This window comes from Podarcis vaucheri, assembly GCF_965113315.1.
Source record: "Podarcis vaucheri genome assembly, chromosome: 7".
Taxonomy (NCBI): Eukaryota; Metazoa; Chordata; class Lepidosauria; order Squamata; family Lacertidae; genus Podarcis; species Podarcis vaucheri.
In genome coordinates this window covers 80,630,858-80,655,600 of record NC_138765.1, presented here as the reverse complement: position 1 = coordinate 80,655,600, position 24,743 = coordinate 80,630,858, and the positions used below count along the sequence as shown (strand labels likewise).

Below are 24,743 nucleotides of genomic sequence, written 5' to 3'. Positions count from 1 at the left end.
TTCGAATCCCCGTGACGGGGTGAGCTCCCGTTGCTCTGTCCCAGCTCCTGCCAACCTTGCGGTTCAAAAGCACACCAGTGCAAGTAGATAAATAGGTACTGCTCTGGCAGGGAGGTAAACGGCGTTTCCGTGCGTTCTGGTTTCCGTCACGGTGTCCTGTTGCACCAGGAGCGGATTGGTCATGCTGACCACATGACCCGGAAAGCTGCCTGTGGACAAACACCAGGCCTGAAAGCAAGATGGGTGCTGCACCCCATAGTCGCCTTTGACTGGACTTAACCGTCCAGGGGTCCTTTACCTATACACCAAAATTGGCCATTGGCCAGATCCATTGGGCCCTTCTTACGTTCTTAAAACTTTTTTTTTTAAGTAAATCCCAGGTTTGCAGGAAGAGCATACGAAATTGTTCACACCCAGTCTGTGTTTCCATAGTCAAGGTTTGGGTCCTGACTTGGTTGAGAGAGAGAGAGCGTTTTATGTTGGTGTTACATCTAGTCCAGCCTCCTGTTCTCACCGTGGCCAACCAGATGTCTGTGGGAAACCTACAAGCAAAAGATGAGTACAAGGACCCTCTCTCCACCCCCACCCCCTTTGTGGTCTCCAGAAACTCTAATTCAGAAGCGTTGCTGCCTGCAACTGTCAGGCAGAGCATAACCATGGTTGGCCATCAATAGCCCCTTTCTCAGGGAACGTGCCCGGTCTTCTTTTAAAGACATCTGGTTTGGTGGCCGTTGCTGCCTCCTGCAGCAGTGAGTTCCATAGATGTGCTGCATGAAGAAGTACTTTCTGCTATCCGTCCTGAACCTAGGGTGTTTTGCGGTGTGTCTGCTCAAAAGGAAGTCCTGTTGACTTCAGTCTGGGACCATTGCATCTAACTGTGGAGGGAAGAGCAGAGCATCACTGGGGAAACCCAGCCCAGGTGGGCAGGGTATAAATAATAAAATTATTATTATTATACTGACAGAATGGCACCCACACCCTGCCCTCGCAACCCAGACACAGCACCTGAAGTCAGTCCTGTTTCTCTTTGTAGTGCTTTCTTTTTTTCTCTCTCTCTCTTTGCCGTGATCTGAATTGCTTCCATGCCAGGCACACACACTGGTCATAATGCCGTTTGTTGTTGCAAAATTAAGTCTGGGGCGGAGGGTATCAGGTGGGCTGGTGGGATTGGAACAGGGCTGGATTTAGGTTTGACGAGGCCCTAAGCTACTGAAAGTCATGGGGCCCTTTTATATGTGCAGCTGTCCTGTGTCAACAACAAATTGTTGCTCTTTTTTGTGTTGAATATATGCTATGTCAGCGGTCACCAACGTCCAGCCCGGGGGCTGGATAAGGCCTGAGACCCTCGTTTATCTGGCCCACGGCAACCCCTGTTGCCGCTGCCCGCTCTTACCGGTGCCACGCGGGGGTCGGAGGAGCACCGGAAATAGCTTGTGCACATGTGCAGGGGCCTCTTACGCGTGTGCAGATGCTATTTCCAGTGCGCCTCCGACCCAGAAGTGTTCTGGAAATAGCGTGTGCGCATGCGTACGGGTGCACGCTTCCTCGCCCTCTGCGCGGTCGTCACTGGAGACACCGGCCCAAGGCGAGAAAAGCTTGCTGACCCCTGTGCTATATGGTAATTGATGGGACCTAATAGGTATCTCAAGGCATTTGCATATGTAGCCATGCAACCAGTCCATGCAGAATGTAGGCACCCAATACAGTGGTACCTCAGATTACATACGCTTCGGGTTACATATGCTTCAGGTTACACACTCCGCTAACCTAGAAATAGTATTTCAGGTTAAGAACTTTGCTTCAGGATAAGAACAGAAATTGGGCTCCAGCAGCGCGGTCACAGCAGGAGGCCCCATTAGCTAAAGTGGTGCTTCAGGTTAAGAACAGTTTCAGGTTAAGTACGGACCTCGGGAACAAATTAAGTACTTAACCTGAGGTACCACTGTATATAGAAATGAGCAAACCAATGATATTTTAGGGAGCAGGCTAGCAGGTGGGGCCCATTACATCATAGGGGCCTACACAAAACAAACACTGTTGCTGTATGTAGATTTTATTTTATTTGTTTTTTATCTTATATTTTGGAAATGTACATCCAGTGTTGTTTTTTGCTTTGAATTATTTGGGGGCCCCCAAGAGAGAGGGGCCCTAAGTTTTAGCTTATACAGTGGACCCTCCGGATATGAACTTAATTCGTCCTGAGGGTCCGTACTTACCCTGGCGGATTTCAAATGCTGGATCTGATACTTTCTCTTTTTCTCTCACCTTCTCTACCCCTTATAGAAGCTTGAAGGATCCAAGTTCAAAGGGCAGCTTCTGATATTTGGAGCCACCAACTGGGACTTGATTGGCCGTAAGGAAGTGCCTAAGCAGCAAGGTAGGTAGAATGCTACTTTTCCAGATTACAGTGGAACCTCTACTCGCGTACAGAATCCGTTCCGGGGGTCCGTTCGTGAGTCGATCTGGGTCGCTGGGATAAGCGCTGTTCTGTGCATGTGCAGCGGCAGAAGCCACTTCTGCGCATGCGCAATCGCAGCAAACCTGGTATTTACTTCCGGATTTGCCGCAGTCGCGAGTTGGATTGTTTGCAAGTGGGTTGGTGGTGAGTCAAGGTTCTACTGTATTTTTAAGGTGGAAAGTTCGGCCTGTGCAATGTTGCTCAAGTTTGTTTTGTTTTGTTTTTGAAAGTAATTTTTATTTGGTTTTACAAGTGTAGCGTTATAACAATACCAATAAATACCAACATTTAGAGCTTTCTCTGAATCTCTAGACTTCCCTCTATCCCCTCCTATTGTCAATGTTTTCACCTGCCTATTATTTCATAGTCAATACAGTGGTACCTCCGGTTATTAACTTAATTCGTTCCAGAGGTCCGTTCTTAAGCCAAAACCATTCTTAACATGAGGCGCCCTTTTGCTAATGGCCCCTGCCGCTAGCATCCAGGGGCAAAGTTTGCAACCAGGAGCATCTACTTCCGGGTTAGCGGAGCTCATAACCCAAAGCGTTCGTAAGGAGGGCAGTACGTAACACGAGGTTCCACTGTATTTTAAATCTGTCCATACTGTCCATAATACTTATTACATTTCAAGTGTTATTAGAATTCTGCTGATGTTTTCATCTGCTTTCTGTGGTCTCCTAAATAAACAAGTTTGTTTTAAGCATGCCTTCTCCATTCCACGGAATTGGGGTACAATTCACACCAGCCCCTTAGGCCTGCATTCAGCATCGTCGTGGGCCTAAGGCTGTTCAAGCGCACACTTCAGAAGGCCAAGGGTGAAGATCTCAGCTTGTCACACTGCCCATTAACCACGACCCGCTCCGCACAATCTAGGGCAGCCTTCTAAAAACTGACACCCTCCAGGTGATTTGGGAACTGTAGTTTCCTCTTCACAGAGCTGTCACTCCCAGCACCTTCAACACGCTGCAGTTCCCAGGAAGTCACATGTGCATCGGATAGGCTTTAAATGTGGAGTGTGGGTCTGCCCTACAACTCCCAGCATTAGCTGAGATCCCTGCAAGGGGCTGGACCACATGACCCTTAGAATCTCTTCCAAGGCTGTGATTCTATTCCTGACTACTGGCTATTGCCCCCTGGGGCTGGTAGGAATTGTAGTTTTGTCTGCAGAGCCCCAGACTGGACAAGGCTGATCTAAACACGTTTTATAAGCATTGTTGTCGCAATGTGTATTTTCAGGGCTAGGCTGCTCCTGAAATTATTTTCTCGTGGAGCCTCTGTTGCTGAATGGTTGTGTTTTAGCGGGTTGGGTTTCTCTGCCCTATTATTTATCTCTTTGTTATGGTGCTGTATTTCTTTCCATTTCTGTTACCATCAGCTGCTCTTCCATCAAGGCTCTTAGGCCTCATGACAATAGGAAAAACTGGTTTTTGATTTGGGTTGGGTTTTCTTCTTTTGAGATGAAAAATATTTAATCATCCGGCACGTTCATAACTTGACTATTGCTCGGTCCTTCTTGGCTAAGGGGAGTTGTGTGAACACCAGAAAGATAAAGAATGTGAAAAAAGGGTACCAAATATATTTATATATAAAATCTGTAACTCCTGTACTCAGAGACCTGCACTGAAGGCCTCTACTGATGTCTAAACCACTGAGCCTTTTGGGCTTGCCGATCACAAGGTTGGCGGTTCAAATCCCTGTGACGGGGTGAGCTCCCGTTGCTCTGTCCCTGCTTCTGCCAACCTAGCAGTTTGAAAGCACGGCAGTGCAAGTAAATAAATAGGTATCACTGCGGCAGGAAGGTAAACGGTGTTTCTGTGTGCTCTTGCATTTGTCACAGTTTGCCATTGTGCCAGAAGCAGTTTAGTCCTGCTGGCCACATGACCCGGAAAGCTGTCTGTGGACATACACCGGCTCCCTCAGCCTGAAAGCGAGATGAGTGCCGCACCCCATAGTTGCCTTAGACTGGACTTAACCATCCAGGGGTCCTTTAACTTTTACCTTTTTACTATAGGTCTGTTCCAGCTGAAGGCCTCTACTGATGTTGCTAGGTTTAAAGGTAAAGGGACCCCTGACCATTAGGTCCAGTCACGGATGACTCTGGGGTTGCGGCGCTCATCTTGCTTTATTGGCCGAGGGAGCTGACATACAGCTTCCGGGTCATGTGGCCAGCATGACTAAGCCACTTCTGGCGAACCAGAGCAGCGCACGAAGCCATGCTAAATAGATGGAACTCTCTCATATCCAGGGGTAATCTACCTGCAAATTCTGGTCCCTGGGATTCTCAAGCAGGGAGATTGTTGCTGTTGCTCTCAGGTCCCACTTGCAAGCTTCCCATAATAAGCATCTAGATTTGCAACTGTTAGAACAGGATCTGTCCGATGGGGGATCTGCTCACTGGCTCATTAAGGCTCGCATTTTAAGCTGCTGGTATGTATCAAAATGCAGATTGAGTGGCGGGAGGGGGGTGGACAGCGTTGCCACCCTGCAGATTTTCCTTATCTATGGAGCTGACATCTGCCTCCCAGCTCAGACTGTGGTCTCTTTGTTTGGCATCTGGCTTAAAAGACATTTGAGCTCAGGCTGTGATCTCCAGGAAGACAAAAGGTTGGGGGGCAGGGGGGAGAGAGAGAGAAAGAGAAAGAAACGAAAAAGCAGGCAGGCAGAAGGGAGAGGGGTTGCAAAATGTAGACAGGGCAACGGAGCGCATGTTGCGATTGCAGAAGGGCCCGAGAGTCTACCCCTGGCAATTTCCTGTTAGACAAAGAAGTGTGGGAAACAGAGGTCAGACAGACCTGGGAAGGATGCTACCAGCTGCAGCAAATGATGCTGGACCTATGAATCATTTGGCCCGGTCTGGTGGGAGGCAACGCTTTCCCTCTGACTTGGAAGGCAGGTGTAAATTCATGGCATTTGCATCCCAGTGGAGAAAATTATGGATTTGCATCTGGAGGGTGTTTTTAGCTGTAGAAATGGAACAGCCATCGCTGTAAGGAATGGTTGCAACATTTGGGACTTTTTAGTTTAGTGCAAAAGGGGGGCAGGATCAGCTAGACCTGTCTTTTATTTTTTGTCTGTGTGTAAATTTATTGCGGATGGCGCTGTGGGTTAAACCACAGAGCCTAGGATTTGTCGATCAGAAGGTCAGCGGTTCAAATCCCCACAACGGTGTGAGCTCCCGTTGCTCAGTCCCTGCTCCTGTCAACCTAGCAGTTCAAAAGCACATCAAATTAGCAAGTAGATCAATAGGTCCCACTCCGGCAGGAAGGTAAACGGCGTTTCCGTGTGCTGCTCTGGTTCCCCACAAATAACCCAGAGATGCATTTTAAATAAAAGCACAAATTCTACTCATGTAAAAACACCGGGCAGGCCCCACAAATAACCAAGAGATGCATTTTAATAATAATAAATTTTATTTATATCCCGCCCTCCCCAGCCGAAGCAGGGCTCAGGGCGGCTAACAACAATTTTAAATAAAAGGACAGATTCTGCTCATGTAAAAACACGCTGATTCCCAGACCGTCCACAGGCTGGATTCCGGGTTTTACTTTGCCTACCCATGGAATATGCAGAAATGACAAAACTTACCAGAAGAATAAGAAATCAAGATAACAAAGCCAGTGTGGTGTAGTGGTTAAGAGCGGTAGTCTCGTAATCTGGGGAACCGGGTTCGCCTCTCCGCTCCTCCACATGCAGCTGCTGGGTGACCTTGGGCCAGTCACACTTCTTTGAAGTCTCTCAGCCCCACTCACCTCACAGAGTGTTTGTTGTGGGGGAGGAAGGGAAAGGAGAATGTTAGCCGCTTTGAGACTCCTTAAAGGGAGTGAAAGGCGGGATATCAAATCCAAATCCAAATCCAAACTGTTTATTAAAGAATGGAAACGGTTTATTGAATACTCACAGGTAAATTGTAAATAGATAAGAACATTGGTAGGGACACGGGTGGCGCTGTGGGTTAAACCACAGAGCCTAGGACTTGCCGATCAGAAGGTTGGCGCTTCGAATCCCCGCGAGATGAGCGCCAAAACCCCAGAGTCGGTCACAACTGGACCTAATGGTCAGGAGTCCCTTTACCTTTACTTAAGAACATTGGTAGGATTATTGCAATAACCTGCAGTTTTATAAGAGTATATATTTACAGTAGATGAATAAATGAGCTAAGCAAGTTAATTTGGATATGCAGACAATACTAAAAATAAATTTAAGGAACTGCAGAAAGAGGGGGAAGGAAGTCAAGTTTTGAAATGTTAAAATGATTGTAAAATTAGTGAAATGTATAAACTTGAAAAGCATAAATAAAATTTCAAAAGACAAATGTGCAATGGGTGTTAGGTGACATTTGTAGCCAGTTCCATTTCCACAGATCAAAGAGGTCAAGTGGGCATTTATGGGGCAAGGCGATCTCATAGCTTAACTGGTCTCCAAGTAATTAAGGTTTTTATATCCCAAGACTTGTGCTGGTCTCTGAGCCAGAAGTGGTACAGTATATCCCTGCAAAATCCCTTGCGTTTTCCGTAATTGATATGGTCGGTTTTGCTGCCTTCGTTTTTAGCTTTGTGTCATTTTTCCGATTAAGGTGACAGCATCATAATAGCAGATAAGAACTGTTTGTTATTGTTATTAGTCATTATGGTGGGTTGCCTGGTGGAAGATTTGTGCCGTTGGAAATCTGCCTTTTGCACGGAGAGGAGGGGGAACGTCAGGGATGCCTGGTCTCGACAGGACTGCCTCGGCCCACCACCTGTGTTTTTTAATTATTATTATTTTTAAGCCATTGCCGCCTTCCCTTGCAGCCGCCTACAGGAACCTGGGCCAGAATTTGTGGGGGCCCCACAGGTACGGCTCCCTCTCGGGGGTCCAAGTCCGGACGGTGGTCTCTGGGCCATGTGCCGCTCACAGCCTGCTCATCACCACCGAGGGAAAACTTTGGAGCTGGGGTGAGTGTCTTGAATCTCCAGCAGGGTTTGCATTTGCTAGTTTGCACCAGGGTGGATTTGATTTAAATCAAATCGGCTTAAATCATGATTTAAATCACTGGTCAGTAAGGCTTGATTTAAATCTTTTTTTTACAGAAAGACTGATTCTTGCTGGTATCATCTTCATATTTACAACCAGATAAAGGTTTCATTTTTGGAATAATAAATTGTCAGAATAGTTTTTACAGTTACATCAAGAATTACTGATTTGGTTATACTATTAGAAATAACATAGACCGATATTTATGAAATGATTGTGAGGTTTAATAAGTTAACTGTTTATGTTTGGACAACTTTTCTGCTGTACTTCACTGGAAGGAGAAAAATAATCATTTCCTTAATAACAGTTTAAACAATTTATTTAACTAAAACAATAACGTTATAGCATATATATCCATGTTTGTTAACTGATGTGGTTAAATGATTTTTTTTTTTAAACAAAAACTTAGACTGAGTTTTAGCACACATGAAAAACTTACAACAAATCCTTATTTCCTGATGAATAGCCTTTGGACTATAATGTAACTCTAATAGAAAACTATCTTTAGAAAGATTTTTCCTCCAAAAGCATTTTATTTTAAAAATCCAATTTAAATTTTTAAAAATCCGATTTAAATTTTAAAAATCCAGTTTTTTTTGATTATCATTTTTTAAAAAATCACTGATTTTTGTCCACCCTGGTTTGCACTAGGCTCAGTGCTGCAGTGGTTTGAAAAATGCACATTCGTAAGTCTCCCGAGCCTTCTGCATTTGTATATGTCCTTTGGAGCTAAAACTGGTTGGAGAAAACCCTGCTTGTTGCAAGGGAAGGTTGCTCAGTGGTTAGAGTGGCTGCTTGGCATGCTGAAGGACTCAGGTGCAGACCCCAGAAGCATCACCAGGTAGCATTGGGAAAGACCTTCCCTCCGCTCAATCTGAACTCCTGGAGGGATACTGCTGCCGGTCAGTGTGGACAACACTAACCCTAGATGAGGCTTTATTCTTTGCAGGCAGAAAGTGCCATGTGATTGCACCTTCTGGGGAAGGAATGACAAAAATAGATAATAAAACAAAAGACCTCCTCACCCCCATCTGAACTCCTGGAGGGATGCTGCTGCCGGTCAGTGTAGACAATACTAACCCTAGATGAGGCTTTATTCTTCTCATGCAGAAAGTGCCATGTGATTGCACCTTCTGGGGAAGGAATGACAAAAACAGATAGTAAACAAAACAAGTAAACACCATACAATAGATTATAAATAATAATACCTCCCTGACTTCTGGAAAGAGAAGGGATGTATACATAAATAAAATTAAAAGTAATACATTTTTGTACGGTTGTTATTATGTTCATTTATTGCATATTTTTGTGAAATCAATAAAAATGTTTTGGGAAACACCCCCCCCCCAAGAACCCAGTGGCATCTCCAGGGCTGGAATCTTCCTTTATTTTTCGTGAGATCCAGCAGATCTGCAACACAGCGTCTGCTTTGCGAGCTGAGAGTTCAAGGTTCAAATCCCAGCATCTCCAGGGAAAAGTGGGAAAGAGCCCCGTCCGAAATCCTGGAGAGCTGCTGCCAGTCAGTGTGGGCAGCGCTGAGCTAGATGGAGGGCAAAGTACCGATTTTGAGAGAACGCAAAATTCACCGCTTGCTGGGCTCCCGATTCGGCTGCTGCTGCTTTTTGAAAGCAAGTTGCACGCCTGTAATCTGGGCTTCGCAGTCACTGTGTATGTGTGTGTGTGCCTAACTCTCTAGGACGTAATGACAAAGGGCAGCTGGGCCACGGAGACACCAAGCGCGTGGATGCCCCAAAGGCCATCGAAGTGCTCTGCAGCGAAACCGTCGTCTCGGCAGCCTGCGGCCGCAACCACACGCTAGCCCTGACAGGTAGGAGATGCTCTGTCCAGTCTGTGTGTCCGTGCGTGCTAATGCCTTCCACCATGCCCTGCTATTGGCTGAGCTGCTCTGATGTCACGGAATGCTCACCAGGCGGCTTAGAGGGAAAGCAGCCAGGAGGAGAACGTTACGGTGGCGAAACAGCTGTTCCGACGAGAGGCACAGAGTTGGTTTCTGGAGAGGGAAGTCTTGGACGAGGCCTAGGAATCAGAGGTGCCGTCAGCAGGTGTGGAATCTATAGCTCAGTGGCAGAACACCTGTTTGGCATGCAGAAGGTCTGTGGTTCAATCCCCAGGGGTGTCTCCTGGTAGGGCTCTCGCCCAAATCCCTGGGGAGCTGCTGCCAGTCAGTGTAGGAGGCGCTGAGCGCAGTGCACCCAATGTTCTGAATTGGTATAAGGCAGTTTCCTATCTTCTTGTGCTGCTTTGTTCAGAACGATGAGGACTGGAAACTTGCTGTGTTGTCAAGGAAAGGACCATGGTTCGTAAGGGGTGTTGGGGAGAGCATGTCCTTTGCATCCAGAACGTTCCAGGTTCAATCCAGGTAGCAGAGCTGGGAAACTCACCTGTCTGATGATCCCAGGAGAGTCACAGCTGCCGGTCAGAGTCACCAATCCTGAGGTCAGCTGACCCATGTTCTGACATAGGCAGTTTTCCTTTGCTGCTGTTTTGAAAGGGCCACAGAGTAAAAAGCAGTGGGTGTTTAAGGAGATAACAGAAATCACTGGATTAAAGCTGACTGAAAGTCCATTATTATCAATTTACGATGGGGTGGGAGGTTCGCAGGCTGTGAAGGACTTGCTCACAAATTTATTGACAGCTGCACGAATTATGATAGCTAGGAAATGGAAGGGGCAAGCAGAATGGAAGAATGGTATAAAGAGGTGTGGGATATAGCGATTAAGGATGAATTAACATGTGCTATTAAGGCAAGACGGCAAATCCGCAGGAGAAATGATTTTGAGGAGATATGGAAGGTGTTTGTAGAATTTGTATTGTTAAAACGGAAAGGGGTCAAACCATCGCAAGAGGTGTTGAGATTTCGGGAGGTTGGATAGTTAAAGTGGAATGGTCTCGGGGGTGAGGTGCACATTTTTATTCTTATTTATTTATGATTTTTACTTTGTCAAAATAAAATAAAGCGAGGGAGGGCTTTGGCTGTGGGTCTCTGTAGCATGGTGTGAAAGCGGAAAGTTGTTTGTCCAACCTTTCTGTTTCAGAGAGCGGTTCTGTATTTGCCTTTGGAGAGAACAAGATGGGTCAGTTGGGCCTGGGCAATCAGACTGACGCCGTTCCCAGCCCCACTCAGGTAGGCAGAGGGACTGCATCCTTATTGTTTATTTATTATTATTTATGGAGTTTATATACCACCCTATACCCAGGTGGATTTCTTACAAATGTGGAATTGTTGCTGTGGCACCTTTAATAGTGCCAGTTCCACCGATCAGAGCAACAGACATACAGTTTGTGCGGACCTAGTGAATTGCGAGACTAGGCGTGTAACTCTTTGGAGAGGTTTTGTGAGGGTCGGCGTGTCTTTCAGCCTTTTCTAACCTCTCCCCTTTTTTTTCTAGATCATGTACAACGGGCAGCCGATTACAAAGGTGGCGTGTGGGGCCGAGTTCAGCATGGCAATGGACTGCAAAGGGAACTTGTATTCTTTTGGATGCCCCGAATATGGACAGCTGGGTACACTGTTAATTTCCTCCGCGTTTTGGTGGCATAAGGGGGGGGGGACCGGGAGAGGGGAGCCTTCCCCTTCCTTGTTGTGTCCGTTCCATTGGTTTCCTTACACTCTCTCTCTCTCTGTCCCACCCCCCAAATAGGGCACAATTCCGACGGGAAGTTCATCGCCCGAGCCCAGAGGATAGAGTACGACTGCGAGCTGGTTCCCCGCCGCGTCGCCATCTTCATCGAGAAGACGAAAGATGGCCAGATCCTGCCGGTGCCAAACGTCGTGGTGAGGGACGTTGCTTGTGGAGCAAATCATACGGTAAGACTTGATCGTCCTCTGCTGCCTATATTGACCGTTGGGGCCAATGAGAGTTGTCGTCCTAAGCGCTTGGGAGTCCGGAAATCTGCATTGGGTGCAGACAGGGTGGATTCGATTTTAAATCAAATCAATTTAAGACACTAGTCAGTAAGACTTGATTCAAATCATTTTTTTACAGACTCATTCTTGCTGGTATCATCTTAATATTTACAACCAGAGGGAAGTTTCATTTTGGGAATAATAAATTTTCAGAGTACAGTGCTGTCAAAATAACAATCCTTTTATACAACAGCTGCAGTATTAACGACTTCCATTTGTATCGACACATTAAATGATTTATAAACTTACAGGTGAAGCATTCAAACTATATCCTTGTTCTTCCTGTGTGTGGCAATTATTCTGTCTGTGATGTTCCTTCCTGACCTTGTAAAATATTATATCTATCTTTTCCCGGTTATTGCTGTTCTCCGTCATGCCTTGGGGGAGCTGATATCCCGTTGTTGTTTCAGAAATATCTCCATTGCTCCATTCCGTGCTTCATTCATTGCTTTGCAACTTCAACAGCAGCTGCAAAAATCACCCTGTCCCGATAAATACCCTGTTTTTGCCATTTTTCTCCCAGCCTAGGAAAGAAGGCTGATCTGCCGAGCTTCAAATAACTCTTTAATGAACCTTATCAACTTCCTTGGCAAGCTTGCAGGTTCCTTACCCTTACCCGCTTTCTTCCTCCAGCTCGTCTTGGACTCTCAGAAACGCGTCTTCTCCTGGGGTTTCGGGGGCTACGGCCGCCTGGGCCATGCTGAGCAGAGGGATGAAATGGTGCCCCGGCTGGTGAAGCTTTTCGACTTCCCCGGCCGCGGGGCGGCACAGATCTACGCAGGCTACACCTGCTCCTTCGCCATTAGCGAAACAGGTAAGCCGCAGGCCTTGTCAGATTTCAGGCTGCAAAGCCCATCTGCAGACACCGCCTTCCTAGGAGGGCATTGCACAACTAGAGGGCCACCACCAAGAAGGCCCCGTCATTAGATGTATGCACACTATTTGCAAAGAAAAGAAAAGAAAAGATTATTGCACAGCTTTTGCTGGAGATGTGTGTTGGTTTAAGACTGCCAGGGAGACCCAACTACTATTATTTATTTATTTATTTATTTATTTATTTATTGTTTATACCCCGCCCATCTGGCTGAGTTTTGCCAGCCACTCTGGGTGGCTTCCAATCGAGTGTTAAAAACAATACAGCATTAAATATTAAAACTTCCCTAAACAGGGCTGCCTTCAGATGTCTTTTAAAGTTAAGATGGCTGCTTATTTCCTTCACATCTGAAGGGAGGGTGTTCCACAAGGCGGGCACAACTACCGAGAAGGCCCTCTGTCTGGTTCCCTGTAACCTCACTTCTCGCAATGAGGGAACCGCCAGAAGGCCCTCGGCGCTGGATCTCAGTGTCCGGGCTGAACGATGGGGGTAGAGATGCTCCTTCAGGTATACAGGGCTGAGGCCATTTGGGGCTTTCAAGGTCAGCACCAACACTTTGAATTGTGCTCAGAAACGTACTGGGAGCCAATGCAGATCTCTCAGGACCGGTGTTATGTGGTCTCGACAGCCACTCGCAGTCACCAGTCTAGCTGCCGCATTCTGGATTATTTGCAGTTTCTGGGTCACCTTCAAAGGTAGCCCCACGAAGAGCGCATTGCAGTAGTCCAATGTGCCATGTATATTAACCGAAAGACTCAATAACCCCCTCTTGTTCCCCTTTCTACAGGAGGCCTGTTTTTCTGGGGAGCCACAAACACCTCCCGGGAGTCCACAATGTACCCCAAAACTGTGCAGGATCTATGCGGCTGGAAAATCCGCAGTCTGGCTTGTGGGTAAGAAGTTGTGATTTTATACGAGAGAGAGAAAAGTTGCCTTTAAAAAACAACAAGAAGAAGCAGTCTCACCCAGAGTAAACCTTGCTCCCCCCCCCCCCCGACGCCAGGGTTTTCTAACAGGACTGACCATCTGTGTTCACCGTGCAACGAAATTCTCTTCAAGGCTAGAAACTTGAGAAGTTTCACTTTGACCGCAATAGCTTAAGTGCCCTCAAACCCCCTCCTTTTCTCCATTTATAAATTTGCTCCCTCTCTTCTTCTGTTGATATGCGCAAAGGGGCATAGAGGTGCCTTTCTAATGGCCTCTAATGGAAGCTATTACAAAGAGCCATCTCCTTTTGCATACTGATATATTATTATTTTGAGCTGATGGCTGAATCTGTTTGGGGTTCAGTCACCTTCTCTCTTTCTTTTTGCTAATTGTCACTTTCAAGAGAGTGGTTTTCTCTTCTGACAGGGCTTGAGGGAGCCTCTAAAATCTGCTTCTGTTATTTTTGGTCTGAAGATCCCCCTGCTAATGGGCTTAACCTCCTGCAGACAGTGGTGTACTTGGAAAACGAAGGAAGGACTGGCATCTCAGCCATTTAGCAACTGGAAGATTATCGGGAAATGAGAGGCTTGCTTCTAAGCAAGCAAGCACTGAGGGGCAGTTTGTAAGGGGGCAGGTGTCCATCTAGAAAAAAGTTGTTTCCATCTGCTTTAAAGGGATCTATATCGTGCCTCTTTTCCTGCTGAATTGCAACCAAGGTGGTTTTATATAAATTGGTGCGCCGCTGTGGGATAGGCCTCAGGCCCAAACCTCCACTCAAACCCCATGGAATCATGCTTTTGAAGCCTAATCTGCATTTCAGGGTTGTTGTGATGGGTAAAATGGGCTGGGGCATGGCAATGGTTAAACAAAAAGCAGGCCAGATGGAAATCAGGTGGTTAGAGCATCTTTGTGACATGAAGAATGTCCCGGGTTCAGTTCCCGGCGTCTCCCGACAAGGTTTCCTGTTTGGAACTCTGCGAACACATCATTCTTATTATTCAAAAAGTGAATTCCTATTTGCATAGAGGAAGCTTAAAAGGCCGTTAACTTGGTCTAAACAAGCTTCCAAAAGAATATGGCAGCCATGAAAGAGAAAAATAAAAGAACTAAAAGGGCAGTTGAATCTAACCACCTTGCGACCTGGGACCTCCAAAGTGTTGTCATTTGTGGACCTTAAGGTCCTCTGTGGGGCATACCAGGAGAGGTGGTCCCATAGGTATGTGGGTCCTAGGCTGCAAGCCTCTGACCATTTCTGGGGAGAGTGTTGCCATTACAATCTGCTTTTGGGCTTTCCCCAATGGGCACTTGGTTGGCTGCTGCAAGAATGGGATGGTGGGCTAGAAAACACCACTTGCCAGATCCAATCTGACGGAGCTCTTGACTACGTGCTTCTCCCCACAAACCTTTTGTATCCTCACAAGAACCCTGAGAGTCAGGCTAGGCCCAGGCTCACCCACTGAGCTTCGTAGATGAACCTGTGTGTCGTCGTCCCCACACCCCTCATCTGACACTATTCCACCTGTGGGCAGGGGGTGGTGAACCTCTTTGGCCCTCCAGATCATCCCTGACCATTGGACACATTTGCTCGGGCCGATGGGAGTTGTGGTTCGGTGGTGTCCAGGGAGCCAAAGTTTTCTGTCCCCCTGCCTGTATTCAATATACAGTGGAACCTCAGTTTTTGAACGTCATCCGTTTCAGAAGACTTCTGAAATGTTTGAAAACAGGATCAATGGGCAGTCGGCAAAAAGATGGGGGGGGGAGCACGCCTTGGAAGCTGTTCAACTTCCAAGGCGTGTTTGAAAACGGAAGCAATTACTTCCGGGTTTTCAGCCAAATTGTTTGGCTTCCGAGGTGCTCGAAAACCAAGGTTCCACTTGTACCAGTGTTCAGTGTACCCACAGTTAAATCCCACTGCAAGCTTTCACACAGTGCTTTAAAAGGTCCAGATCCAGGTATGTACAGCTGTCCTTTTTGTTGTGGGATGATGACATTAAATCTAAAAGGGAGCCACTGCAGAGAAGGCCCTGTTTCCTGGTAACCGCTCCTTCCGAAGGCAGAGGAGCCTGTTGCGAGGTGTGGGCCCCTGGATCTACCCAAGCTGGCAGGCACATCCAGGTTGAGAAGGGATCTGTGGGGTGGGGGCTCCGGGGCTCTCCAAAACAGTAACCTCCTTTGTGTACCTGTTTTCAGGAAGAGCAGTATAATAGTGGCTGCAGATGAGAGCACAATCAGTTGGGGCCCGTCTCCGACCTTTGGAGAACTGGTAAGGAGGGCGGACGCAGCTGCTGCGAAAGGCCCACATCTGGGGGAGGGAAGAAGGAAGGAAGGCTTTTCCATTGCCGCTTGGTTTGGCCAGGTGAGGACTTTCCTCTCGATCCCATCGACTTCAGAGGAGGTGACAACGAGAGCTTGGGCTTGAACAATCGATTCCTCTTTCCCAGGGAACTCTGGGAATTGCAGCTCTGGGAGGGGAATAGCGGGGTCTGCCAACAGCACCTTTAACAAACTACAGCTCCCATGATGCTTTGGGAGGAAAGCCATGGCTGTTCAAAGTGAATTGTACTACTTTTGCTGTATGCTGTGAAAGGCTCTCTCAACACGAGAGATAGAGGCCCCAAGCTGGAAAATGGTGCAATTTACAGCTTTTTAGCAACCGATTAAGCATCGTGCATGCAAAAAAAATGTAATAAGTCATACATGGCTTACACCGATCCAGCTACCAATTTCTCACACACACAAGTTATTATGATTTATTACATTCTTAGCTCTCCCTTCTTCCAAGTGAGCTGTGAATACAAATGTCATAAAAAACAGTTTGAAAATTCCCAAATCGCCTGCTTTCAAAGCTGACCCTTTCTTTGGGCCATCAAATACCCGGATTAATGTTGCGTCAAGCCGGCAGCACAATGTGGCCTTCGGTTAATTATCCTCCTAGTGGCGCAGAAATAAAGCTGCTAGCACATTTGCAAAGCTAAGCAGGGTCCGGCATGGTTTCAGATTGGATGGGGAACCACATGCTGAGGTTCCTTCATTGCAGGGGGTGCGGGTTGGACTAGATGATGGCCCACAGGGTCCCTTGCAGATCTACAATTCTGCTTTACTATATGCCCTTGCAAAAGTTGGCCTGCACCTCTTGCCAATGATGCAAAAGCCATTTTTGGAAAGCCCTGCTAAGACGGTCTGCTGTGCACACCGAAGTTCCAAGGTTCAATCTCCAGCATTTTCCTGGCAGATGCTATAAGGCCCTCGGAGCTGGACCCCAGTGTCCGGGCAGAACGATGGGGGTGGAGATAAGGCGTATCAATGGCTACTAGCCACAGGGGCTATGCTATGCCTCTGAACCCCAGTTGTTGGAGGCTGCAGGAGGGGGGAGTGTCGCTCTTGTGCTCAAATTCTGCTTGCAAGTTTCCCACAGGCATCTAAGATCAAGATGCTGGAGTAGATGGGCCTGATCCAGCACTCGTCTTACGTCCTTGTCTCCAGGTAGAGCAGGAAATGTTCTCTGCCTGAAATGAAGGAGGCAGCCGCTGCCAGTCATTGCAGGCATTATTGAGCTAGATGGACCAAAGCTCTGCTCCCAATGTTTGTGTTTAAATCAGCTCTTAATTTACGGGGACTAGAAGCATCAAGTGGGCTGTGTCTCAGTGGTAGAGTGTCTGCTTTGCATGCAGAAGTAATAATAATAATAATAATTTCTTATTTATACCCTGCCCATCTGGCTGGGTTTCCCCAGCCACTCTGGGCGGCTCCCAACAAAATATTAAAAACACGATAAAACTTCAAACGTTAAAAACTTCCCTAAACAGGGCTGCCTTCAGATGTCTTCTAAGAGTCAGAGAGTTGTTTATTTCCTTGACATCTGACGGGAGGGCGTTCTGCAGGGAGGGTGCCACTACCAAGAAGGCCCTCTGCCTGGTTCCCTGTAACTTGGCTTCTCGCAGGGAGGGAACTGTCAGCAGGCCCTCAGCGCTGGACCTCAGTGTCCGGGCAGAACAATGGGGGTGGAGATGCTCCTTCAGGGATGCTGGACCGGGGCCATTTAGGGCTTTGAAGGTCAGCACCAACACTTTGAATTGTGCTCAGAAGCTTCCAGGTTCAGTCTGCCGAGAAGGGCTGGGAATGTCCCCTTTCTGAAATGCCAGAAAAGAGTTTTTGCCTGTGAATGTAGGCAAGACTGACCTAATTGGACCAGTGGGTCCGACTCTGCAAGGCGGCTGCCTGGTGCCACCCAGAGACTTACAAGGCAAACAGGTTTCTCAGGACCGAGGTGATTGATCTGTGCTATGGAGGGAAAAGACTTGAGGTCTGGCTTCCTGACATTCCGTGCATTAATGGTCAGAGCGGAGAACTGCCTTGGCTCTTTAATTTGGAGAGGGTCTGAGTCCCGTTTCTGTCTTCTCAGGGCTATGGGGACCACAAGCCGAAGTCCTCCACTGCAGCTCAGGAGGTGAAGACTTTGGATGGCATCTACACAGAACAGGTAAGAAAGAGCAGGTAGTGGCAACCGGGAACCACCTTGAAGCACCTCGTGCTTCCAAACCTCCTTCTGAAAGTTTCTTGGGTCCCCAGAAGGGGGGGGGGACTGTCTCCTGGCTTGGCAACCAACCCCCCTGCCCCAGTCTACCGTATTGACCTGAATATAAGCCACACTTTTCCCAAAATTCCAGTTGTTAAAAGTTAAAGTGCGACTTATATTTGAGGGCTGCCAGGGGTGTGGGACAACAGCGCCCGTCCCAACCACATCTCCTAAGCCGGAAGGGGGGGGAGGCTGCCAGCAAAGTGGCGCAGCTCCCCCCCCCCCCCGAAGCAGCGTGGGACAACGGCACAAAGCCCGCCAGCCGCTTCCCAGCCTGCCCCGGTGCTGGCTTGGGGAGGTAGTGCCGGGAGGCGGGCCGCACCTGCAAATAAGTATTGAATTTTACAGCTGCAGCTTATTTGCAGGCACAGCCTATATTCGGGCCAGTGCAGTAATCCTCTTTTCAAGCTGTCGTTGCATCTTGTGGGAGGGAGGGTTGCCACGACCCCGTCGTGGGTCGCATTAAAAGAGGGTTGGACCGATTCATGGAGCGCAAAGTACGGCCATGTTCTACCTCCTACTGTTCCTCTGAATACCACTTGCCAGAAGCCACAGGAGGGAAAGTTTGCTGCTTTTGCACTCGGGTCCTCCTTTTGGGTTTCCCTTTGGGGGGTGGGAACACCTGGATGGTTGCTGAAAACAGGGTGCTGGGCTGGATGGGCCTGATCCAGCAGCAGGGCTCCTGTTAAGTTTCCTATTATTCCTAAATGGAGCCTCCATGGACAGTGGCAGTGAACCTTAGAATGGCGAAAAACAAGAGCGTAAGAAGGCTGTTGCTTTCACATCCTATCGGGACATCCGGTTGGCCACTTAGAAAACAGGGGCTGCACTTGGTGGAACTGATCCAGTCTGTAAGGCTCTTTTCTTAAGCAGGTCCACTTGTCAGTGGCGATCAAATGCATGAAATAGATGGACCTTTCATATCCAGCCTACCTCCAGATGCCACCGACTGAGAACCACAAGTGGGAAAGGTGTGGGTGCTGTTGCTCTCTGAGGGCCCTGCTTGCGGGCTTGGCTTTGTGTGGCCTCTGGCTGGCCGCTCTTGAGAACAGGAGGAGGCCTGACTGGATACCCCAACTTTGGATCTTCCTAACGCCCCTGCGCTGTCCTTTTTCACTTTGCTCAGGTGGCGATGGGCTATGCCCACTCCCTGGCGATTGCCCGCGACGAGAGCGAGGCCGAGAACGAGAAGCTGAAGAAGCTGCCAGAGTACAACCCGCGCACGCTCTGACCCACGCGGGGGCCTCTTCCTCCTCCTCCCTGCCGCCCCACACCCCCTGACAAGGCAGTCGCTGCTCCTGTCGTGTGCAATGGGGACATGGGATCCGTACGCGATGGGGAGATTGCAGGCACCGGCACTCGTCTCCTTAGGCTACCCAAGATTTCGTATTTGATAAGCAATTTGAAGCTTCCAGCTACCAGTTAACATTGACTTCCCCACCCACCCTGCCCTTTTCCCTAAGACAGGTTGCTTTGTATTTTGGTTTGTTGGGGGGGGCATGGAGGTGGGACATTACGTCAAGAGAGATCTGCTTCTTTTGAATTTCGATGAAAATGGTAGGACTGTTTGTCCAAATTCGCCCATTTTTTTCTGTTTTCCTTTCCCGTAGCCGATATTTTGTTAAGCGGCAGACCAGTAACCAGCATTTTGAGAAGGGTGAAGGCTAACCCTTCTTTTCCCCCCACCCTCCCCTGCAGCTGGAAACGATTTCCTCCTTTGTGGAAGGGACCATCTTTCTTGTATATATATATTTTTTGTTCCCAAGAAACCTCGAGGTCTCTGCAAGAAGGCTGTCCTTAAAGTATCTCAGATTTTTTTTAAAAAAGGGTGCCTGCTGCACTACAGATTTCCACAAGCTCGAGGCTTCTGCAAAAGGTTTTTTTCTTAATTACGTAGATTTTTCTGTTGATGAGGTGCCTCCCGTACTGCAGATTTTCATAAGCTCCCCACCTGCTAAAACAGGGGAGTGGGGAACCCTCTGATGGCGCTGCGGACTGCAACCCCCATCAGCCCAAGACAGCATGGCCAGTGGCCAGAAGCGATGGGAATTGTAGTCAAGAATTCCAAAAGGCACCTCAGCTGACTGCTCCTGTTTGGGGAGTGTTGTAAATACCAGGCCAGTCCACCACATGGGGGCGCTGTCAGATTCGGCAGCCCCCTAGCGAATGGTTGAATTTATTTGCAGAGCCCCAGGAATGGGGGGGGGGGAGAGAAGCAGGAAGATCGACCCTTGGGGATAAAATTGGGTTGATAGAGAATTTAAATTCCTGATTCAGCTACTTGGATAGAAGGAATCTCCTTCCTTCTCCCACTCACTCCACTATTTCCACTCTTCTTAACCAAATTCCATGGGAGCCTCATGGATCCTTCTGGCAAGGGAGAGGGAGTTTATCCCCCCCCTCCAAAAAAAATCAGCGCCACGCTTGCAGCTGGTGCAAGTTGCAAGGGTGTCCCTCATGTACATTTCAGATACCCATAGTCTTTGCCCCCCTCATTTAAAATGGCTACAGTTCCAGGTTTTAGGTGCCATTGGTGGGGTGGGGGGGGCTCACAGTTATGCAAAGGTGCTTTGGGACGACTTAAAGAACCGCTCAGCCTCCTCGATAAAATATTAGTTGGCCCCCGGATCCCTGTTGCAAGTCTACTAGTTCTTTCTCCCTTCTGCGGCCGTGTGTTGTGTTGGAGAAATTTTGGTGCCTTTGAAACATAACTTGCCTCCTCTCTGTCCCAGCATGAACTCCCTTTTTTTCTAGCAGTAGGTCCCCTCTTCTCCCCCCCCCTTTCCCTTCCTTGAATCTGCTAGCTCTGTTTTTTTTTGGGGGGGGGTCCTCCCAGACAGGGCGAAGTTAGCCCCATACCACGTTAACATTTGCAGGTTCAGAGTTCTTGAAAAGGTTGGGGGCTTTTCCGGGAAGCTGGGTTAGAGGGAGCAACCCTAAAGTTTTTGTTTTTTGGGGGGAGGGTGGGGAAGAAATAGGGGCTGTACATTGCATTATTATTTGTCTTTTTTATTTTAAGGAAAAAAATTGGATCTAAACCTACACCTGAAGCGTTTGCTTTTGTCTCCCTTTCTGTTTGTCTGTCTAGTCAAGTTACGTACCTCATCCAGAAGAGATTTTCTTTCATGGCCTTTTTCACCTGTGCAAAAAGTGGTTCCGTTTCTGGAGCTGCAGGGATGTGTGTGGTACATAAGGACATCCTAACTGGAACAAAACTTTGGGGATAATTTATTTGCAATGGGGGGGGGAGGGGAGAAAGAGGAAACAGACCCTCCCTCTGCAGCAATGAGTGACATTATTGTTTTTTTTTAATAAAAAAGCAGGCTTTTTGTTTCCGGACCTAGACAGTTCAACTGTTCTAGTGTCTTCCCCTCTTCTCACCACTCTCTCTCTTCATTGTGGAGGAAGGGCTCAGAGATAAAACAAATAATTTTGGGTTTAAATCTGGTGGGATAAGTTCCTAGCCTAGTCATGTAACTCCTCTTGGGGTTTTTTTATATATATTTCTCAAAATAAATGTTTAAATAAATGACAACATTGTGTAGAGCCTTATGCACGTAACAGCACTGTGGGAGGGAGTTCCGCAGTGTAACTTGCTGCATAATTCAGCTTCACTGGCTGCCTAAGTGTTCTAGCGTTACAAGAGAGAGAACTTTTCCCTACCCACTTTCTCTGTGCCATGTACCTTTTGTCATGTCACTTCGGTCTAGAGCAGCGGTTCTCCACCTGTGGGTCCCCAGATGTTGTTGGACTACAACTCCCATCATCCCTGAGCTCTGGCCTTGCTAGCTAGGGGTGATGGGAGTTGTAGTTCAACAACATCTCGGGCCCCACAGGCTGAGAAAGGCTGGTCTAGAGGATTATGGAAGATCATGTATGAATTAGCCCACCTCTCCCCAACACCAGCATCCAACAAAAGACTTTGCTCAGCGCTCAACTTTTCTCCACAAGTTTATTCAAACGCTCCTTAAAATGCAAGCGAAAAACATTTGCGCGCCTTGTTTTACAATCATCAAAAATAGAGGTATAGAATGCATAATCAATTCATTTTTTAAAAAACAAAGAAATGTATGCTTTTCACACTCCTTATTCTGCTAAGGCTTAGAGAGGTATAGCCTCTTCACAGTGCCACAGGGGCGGGGGGGGGGGAGAGATCCTCGGCACAGAAATTTTTGGACTGACCCCCTGCCCAGTGCGTCGCCCCTAAACCTGGGTCTTTGAAGGATTGCATGCTGTGTAACTTAGAACTGGCTCTGTGTCTCTGACCTGCCTTACACTAAAAACGGGCACTCCAGCCCCTTTCCGTCCTCCCCAAAAATCCCATCTTTAAAAGATAACAGGCTAGAGATCTGTGATCTCGTTTGAACGCCTGGCTTGTTCCTGAGCAGCAAACCTGGTCTCTTCATCTGGCTCAGACTGCAGAGTAACATACTGGGGGAATGAAATGCGTGGGTGGACCTGGTAGGAGCATGAAAAAGAGGGTGAGCAACTAGCTCGGCCCTTGAAGTTTAATCAAAAGTCCTGGGCAAGACAGGAACCGTACGCAGTTCCTTGGAAAGTGACGATTCCGCAGCTAAGCGTAAGCTACACAGCAGCTGCCCTGGCATCTTCCTCGCCTGCAAGGAGGGCAGGTTGTGGATCTCTCCACGCTCAAGGGGTCATGTTCCACCACTTGAAGGAAAAGGCCTTGCGTCGGACGTTGGTGCCACAGTGGACCTCGCCGAGACCCTCGTGGTAGGTTTTGTAGTCGTCTATGAAGGTGCAGGACAACCCCAGCGGCTCCAGCAGACGGCGGACCTCCTCTTCCAAGCAGCACTGCTCATGGATGATGGGTCCAAAGGGCTTTGGGATGCCCAGGTATTTTCCCAGGACAAGCATGTTCACCTGCAAATGAGACATGGGGTGCCTGTGAGAAGGGGACTCTGAAACTGCTATGGGCATTTATAACCCTTTGCTCCAGAGTCTTCCTCGCAATATCCACTCGCTGGAAATTACCGTATTTTTCGCTCTATAGGATGCACCGATGATAAGACGCACCTAGGTTTTTTTTGGGGGGGGGACAAAAAAAATATTCTGAATCTCAGAATCCAGAACAGCAAGAGAGATTGGGCTTCTGGGATAGCCGCTGAAGCCTCTCCCGGGCAGTGGGATGAAGGCTCCCCCTGCCCAGAAGTGGCTGTGCGCAGGTAAGCTGCCCTCTGTAAAGGTAAAGGTACCCCTGCCCGTACGGGCCAGTCGTGTCCGACTCCAGGGTTGCGTGCTCATCTTGCTCTAGAGGCCGTGAGCCGGCGCCGTCCGAGGACACTTCCGGGTCACGTGGCCAGCGTGACGAAGCTGCAGCAGGCGAGCCATTTACCTTCCCACTATAAAGCGGTACCTATTTACCTACTTGCACTTTGACGTGCTTTTGAACTGCTAGGTGGGCAGGAGCTGGGGCCGAACGACGGGAGCTCACCCCGTCGCGGGGATTTGAACCGCCGACCATACGATCAGCAAGTCCTAGGCACTGAAGTTTTAGCCACAGCGCCACCCGCGTCCCTCTAAGCTGCCCTCTGTACCTTCCCCCATCTCCCGCAAGAACCACGTGCTTTTTAAAGGGAGCACGGTTCTTGGGGGGCTTTTCTGCGTGAAGCCTCCGCAGGGCAGCGGGGAGCCTTCGTCCTGCTGCCCTACAGAGGCTTCGTGGGGGCTATCCAAAAGCCAGAATAGCTAAAGAGAGCGCTGCACAGCGCTCCCTCTAGCTGGTCTAGCTTTGCGTGAAGCCTCCGCAGGCAACGGGGAGCCTTCATCCCAGTGTCCTGTGGAGGCTTCTGGGACAGCCCAGGGATGAAGGCACCCCACTGCCCTGCGGAGGCTTTGCACAGCTAAGCCCAAAGCTAGAACAGCAAGACAGAGCGCAGCGCTGCGCTGGGCAGTGCTCCCTCTCCTTGTTCTGGCTTAGCCGCGCAGCCTGCACTCGCTCCATAAAATGCACACACATTTTCCCTTACGTTTGAGGAGGAAAAAAGTGTCTTATAGAGCAAAAAATACGATACCCAAGTAAAGTGTTGACATAAAAAATAATAATTGGGGGGTGGGAGACGCTGTCATTTTAAGAGCAGCTCCAGACAGGAATTGGGGGGGGGGGCTACCTTGCACAGCATCAGACCCTTGGATTCATCCAGTTCAAAGATTGTCAGCAACATTCGCAACCCTATTTGTAGATGCTGCACCCAGGACCTCCATGACAAACATTCTCTATCATTGCCCTAACTGCTGCATCTTGCCAACCAGGCCACCCCCTTGCCCCCATGGAAGTGTCGGGCACTTGAGGCCACTGGGCCAAATCTGGCCCCTTTGGGAGAAAACCGCATCTGTGGCCAGGGATCTGTCTGGCATGTGTGGTGGCTCATTACAAAAGGACCTTTTGAGCAGAGCCTTACTATGTCCGGGAAGTAAGCAACAGCTTTGCTGGGGCTGTAAGAAGAGCGAGTGAAGAGCTGGGGGATATCGATGATGTCCTCCTCTTCCAGTTCCAGCTCCTCTTTGAGGAGGTCTCTGTTCCAGTCAATGCATTTCTAGGAAGTGAGAGAAGATATGCCTCAGAGAGGAATTCATTGCATCACTACAAGTGAAGGCACAATGCAGTTAAAGATTTGACAGGTGTGTCAATAGAGTCATGCTCCTGGTGGAATTTCCTAACACTGCCACAGATTGCATGGTGTGTGTTTGTGGCCTTGCACATAAACGGTAGCTTCTGTTCCATAGCATACCACCAATTTCCCAACAGTGGGATCCTTGGCACTTCAGTCTCTACACCAGTTTTTGTGCCTTCTCAGATTCCCTCTAACTGCCCAGTTTCCTCTACACTGACTAGCAGCAATGACTCTCCAGGGTTTTCAGATGCCCCACTTAGAGATGCCGTGAGGGACTGAACCTTTGACACCCCACATGCAAGGCAAGTGCTCTACCACTGAACAATGGTCCT

The 24,743-nt window shown here is 48.4% G+C and overlaps 2 protein-coding genes across 6 annotated transcripts in view; one reads left to right on the top strand and one right to left on the bottom strand.

Moving 5' to 3' along the window:
• Positions 1-21,311, top strand: part of RCC2 (regulator of chromosome condensation 2) — a 30,600-nt gene extending 9,289 nt beyond the window's left edge. For 3 of the 5 annotated variants that reach the window (XM_082230163.1, XM_082230162.1, XM_082230164.1), the window contains exons 3-13: positions 2,284-2,377; positions 7,249-7,392; positions 9,168-9,299; positions 10,528-10,616; positions 10,882-10,996; positions 11,134-11,300; positions 12,033-12,213; positions 13,061-13,166; positions 15,391-15,463; positions 17,603-17,680; positions 18,903-21,311. In XM_082230163.1, coding sequence (XP_082086289.1) covers positions 2,284-2,377; positions 7,249-7,392; positions 9,168-9,299; positions 10,528-10,616; positions 10,882-10,996; positions 11,134-11,300; positions 12,033-12,213; positions 13,061-13,166; positions 15,391-15,463; positions 17,603-17,680; positions 18,903-19,007 — 1,284 coding nt within the window. In that variant the 3' untranslated portion in view covers positions 19,008-21,311. Of the gene's footprint in view, positions 1-2,283; positions 2,378-7,248; positions 7,393-9,167; positions 9,300-10,527; positions 10,617-10,881; positions 10,997-11,133; positions 11,301-12,032; positions 12,214-13,060; positions 13,167-15,390; positions 16,429-17,602; positions 17,681-18,902 lie in introns of those variants that run through there. The other 2 variants (XM_082230166.1, XM_082230165.1) reach the window with 2 other exon arrangements.
• Positions 21,312-21,709: 398 nt separating this feature from the next.
• Positions 21,710-24,743, bottom strand: part of LOC309536178 (protein-arginine deiminase type-3-like) — a 30,881-nt gene continuing 27,847 nt past the window's right edge. The window contains exons 15-16 of the mRNA XM_082230132.1: positions 24,199-24,333; positions 21,710-22,660 (exon numbers count right to left, since the gene is read on the bottom strand). Of these exons, the coding sequence (XP_082086258.1) occupies positions 22,427-22,660; positions 24,199-24,333 (369 nt within the window). The 3' untranslated portion in view covers positions 21,710-22,426. The remainder of the gene's footprint in view (positions 22,661-24,198; positions 24,334-24,743) is intronic.